Raw genomic sequence first — 3452 nt, 5'->3', positions numbered from 1 at the left:
TATGGGAGAAAAAAATAATGCAACAAAATCTCAGGGGTATTTAGTATTTAGCCCTTAATTAAGAGTTTTTGAATTTTAGGATAAGTGGGTAATTTCAAAATTGCATAAATGTTTTTTTTTTTTTTTTGAAGTTTTTCCAAAATTTTATTATTTTTGACTCTTACCCAAAATCTTGACATATAAAAATTATCTTATTTTCGAATGTTAAAGAGATGAGTGAAAGGCTCGATCGGCTGAGAAGTAAATATGGTAAAAGAAAAAGCAAAAAGCGTAGATTCATTTCTCATTACAAATGCATAAAAAATTTAAAAGTATAGAATTAATATAAGAATCCTGTGTATATATATATATATATATATATAGATAAAAGCGTAGATTCATTTCTCACTACAAATACATAAAAAAAATTTAAAAGTACAGAATTCGTTTATAAAGTAATCAATTCACATGCACTACGAAGTACTATCGTATGGTTTAATAAATAAATGATGGTTGGATTGGATAAAACGTGTCTGCTGATCTTCAATTAAAGCAAAATATTGTGGGCTGCCCCACCACAGTTTTTACATAATCTAAGAATAAAAAAAAAATATGTCAAGCATCAACAGGCAACAGGTGCATGCATGAACAATAAAAACTGTGGCTGCCCACCACAGTTTTTGCCGTATGCTTCCTAAAAATTAAAGCCCCAAAGTTGTTCCTATATTGATAAAATAGAATTAATATAGGAACAAGTGCTAAGTGTCATATTTCACATGTTTTCTTTAATATTTTAACGGTCTCATTCTACTGAATTGAGATCCCCTTCAATTGGGGAGAAATTGAAGATTCTCCAATTGTTAATCATGACTCTTCATTTTAAATCCAATGGTGTATAAAACGTCAGCTGCTTTTGTATCACTGATGCATTAAATGTTGGCTTTTATTTTTTCGAGGTTTAAATGATTTTATAGACTATTGAATTTAAAATGAAAGACCACGATTAACAATTGGAGAATCTGTAATTTCTCCTCAATTGGAGGGGATCCGGATCCCATTCCACTAATCTAAGAACCAAAACATAAATTATTTAGAAACCCAAAAATATTGAATGACACTTGTCACTTATTAGAGTAAGTTGAAGGAAATTTGTGTCATTTTTTTTTTTTTTTTTTTTACAGCAATGACAACTATATGATTGTTAAGTAATGTTAGAGATCATCTTTTTATCTTTCTAAAGTTGATGTGGCTTTTAAAATCACCATTAAATTTTAGATGAATGATACTTGAATTTTGATCCAATGGTGATTTTGAAAGCCACATCAACTTGACAATTTTAGGAGGATAAAAAGATGGTCCCTAACATTACTCATGATTGTTATGCAATTAAAAATAACTATTATTTTATTCTTTATAAATATAAACTCAATAATTATTTTTTACTATTGTATTATAAAATCAATAAGTCTCTATTCATTACATCGCCATACCTCTCTTATCTTTTAAAAATTGATGGGTCCTGATATCTCAATCTCAAACATCATCCTAAAAAAGAAAAACATAAATAAATAAATAAAAAAGTAGAGAGTAACGTATAGCATTGGACATCGATCGTCAAATTGCGTGAAAAGTGGAGTGGTATATATATATATATATATTATTTTTGTACTTAGCCTATTAAATATTAGTCAACTAGTTTATGTCTTTGGAATTGTTTAAATAATCCATAGGATAGCGGAAACCCTAATTAAGATGAATCAAGGGGCCGTCGGCGGGGTCCCCAATCCATGAATGAATTCAAAAGGCATTCTAGAACCCAACACCGCCTTTCCTAAAAGACATTTTTTCCGCACGCTGTCAAAGTGGGAACATCGTCTTGGAAAATGTAAACCCTACAACAAGTTGGCCCACAAACTGCGCACTTCCTAAAGTCAGCTGCTTTTTTCGTTTCCTTTATAACTGTGTCTTTCCATTTTGCTTCACATGCAGCGAATGCTTTAATTTGTTTTTCCGTAAAACATACACACAACTCCATCTTCATCTATTTACAAAACAATATTATCTTTGCTTAGTTTTATCCTTCTCACTGAGATTTATCTTTGAATTCAAAACTGTTCGTGAGGAGCTATATAAGTCGTATCATAATCTTTATCATCTACCTTTCTTTCTTGTAACCAATGGAGCTTGCTTCAGATCTACCAGACGACGTCGTCCGAGATTGCCTCATTCGTGTGTCCTACGACCAGTTTCCTACCATTGCTTCCGTGTGTAAAGATTGGATGGTTGAGCTTCAGCTTCCGAAGTTTCACAGCCTAAGGAGGGCCGCTGGCCGTACCCAAAAACTCTTTGTCATGGCCCAATCCACGGCCCAACCGGGCCGGAGTCTCGGACTGGCAAAATGTTCCGTTCACCCGGTTCACCGCCTCTCTCTTCATGCACCGGATACAGGTGATTGGCGGGAACTGCCGTTGCCAGAGGGGATGTCTGTCGGGTTGCCGATGTTTTGCCGGTTGGCGGGTGTCGGTTCCTTCTTGGTTGTGATGGGCGGGTGGGACCCGGTCACGTGGAAGGTCTCCAATTCGGTATTCGTCTATAATTTTCTTTCTGCCACGTGGCGGCGTGGGGTGGACATGCCAGGTGGGCCCATGACTTTTTTCGGGTGTGCGTCGGATTGTGACGGTGGGATCGTTTATGTCGCCGGTGGGCATGATGACAACAAGACGGCGTTGAGGTCGGCGATGGCGTATGATGTGGCAAAAGACGAGTGGGTCGTGCTGCCTGACATGGCAAGAGAGCGTGACGAGTGCAAGGCGATATTCCACGCTGGCAAGCTCCGCGTCATTGGCGGCTACTGTACGGACATGCAAGGGCGGTTCGAGAGGAGCGCCGAGGTGTTTGATGTCGGCGCGGGACAGTGGAGCCATGTGGAGGAGGATTACTTGGAGGCTGCCACGTGTCCGAGGACCTGTGTGGATGTTGATGATGGGGAAGTGTACATGTGTCGGGGAAGTGATGTGGTGGCATCACGGGAAGGTGGCAAGTGGGAAACGGTGGCCAAGCTTCCAGCTGAGGTGTGCAATAAGGCTTATACGGCGACGTGGGGAAGCAAGCTGTTGGTGATGGGGTCTGCAGGGTTTGGTCAGTCCTACGTGGCATACATGCTGGATTTGAGAAGCAAGAAATGGACAAAGTTGGAGACCCCTTTGAAATACTCTGGACATGTTCAATCAGGGTGTTACTTGGAGATTTAGGCGGTGTATTTTGTATTTTGATTGGAAAATTCTTGAGTCTTTTTTTATTTTTATTTTTGATTGTTTTGTGAAAATTCTTTTTTTGTTAATATTTTGACTTTTTGGAATAGAAAAAAGAAAAGAAAAGGGTTCAGCAAAGACCTTGCGGCTTACGCCTCCTAGCATGGATGTCACTAATCACCACTCCAAAGAAAATATATAATTAAAACAACACTATTATAT

General features: G+C 38.0%; 1 protein-coding gene across 1 annotated transcript; it reads left to right on the top strand.

Annotated features, from left to right (window-relative positions):
* Window positions 1–1985: 1985 nt before the first annotated feature.
* LOC132188399 (F-box/kelch-repeat protein At1g80440) lies at window positions 1986–3332 on the top strand. Its single transcript, XM_059602837.1, has one exon. It carries the CDS (start codon window positions 2157–2159, stop codon window positions 3228–3230), a length of 1074 nt encoding a protein of 357 aa, XP_059458820.1. The 5' UTR covers window positions 1986–2156; the 3' UTR covers window positions 3231–3332.
* Window positions 3333–3452: the final 120 nt, after the last annotated feature.

This window comes from Corylus avellana, chromosome ca7 (genome assembly GCF_901000735.1).
Source record: "Corylus avellana chromosome ca7, CavTom2PMs-1.0".
NCBI lineage: Eukaryota > Viridiplantae > Streptophyta > Magnoliopsida > Fagales > Betulaceae > Corylus > Corylus avellana.
This window is presented reverse-complemented; position numbering and strand designations above follow the sequence as displayed.

What these genes read in the sequence shown, in the direction of transcription:
- LOC132188399 (XM_059602837.1), top strand. Translation starts at nt 2,157, where the DNA reads ATGGAGCTTGCTTCAGATCTACCAGACGACGTCGTCCGAGATTGCCTC.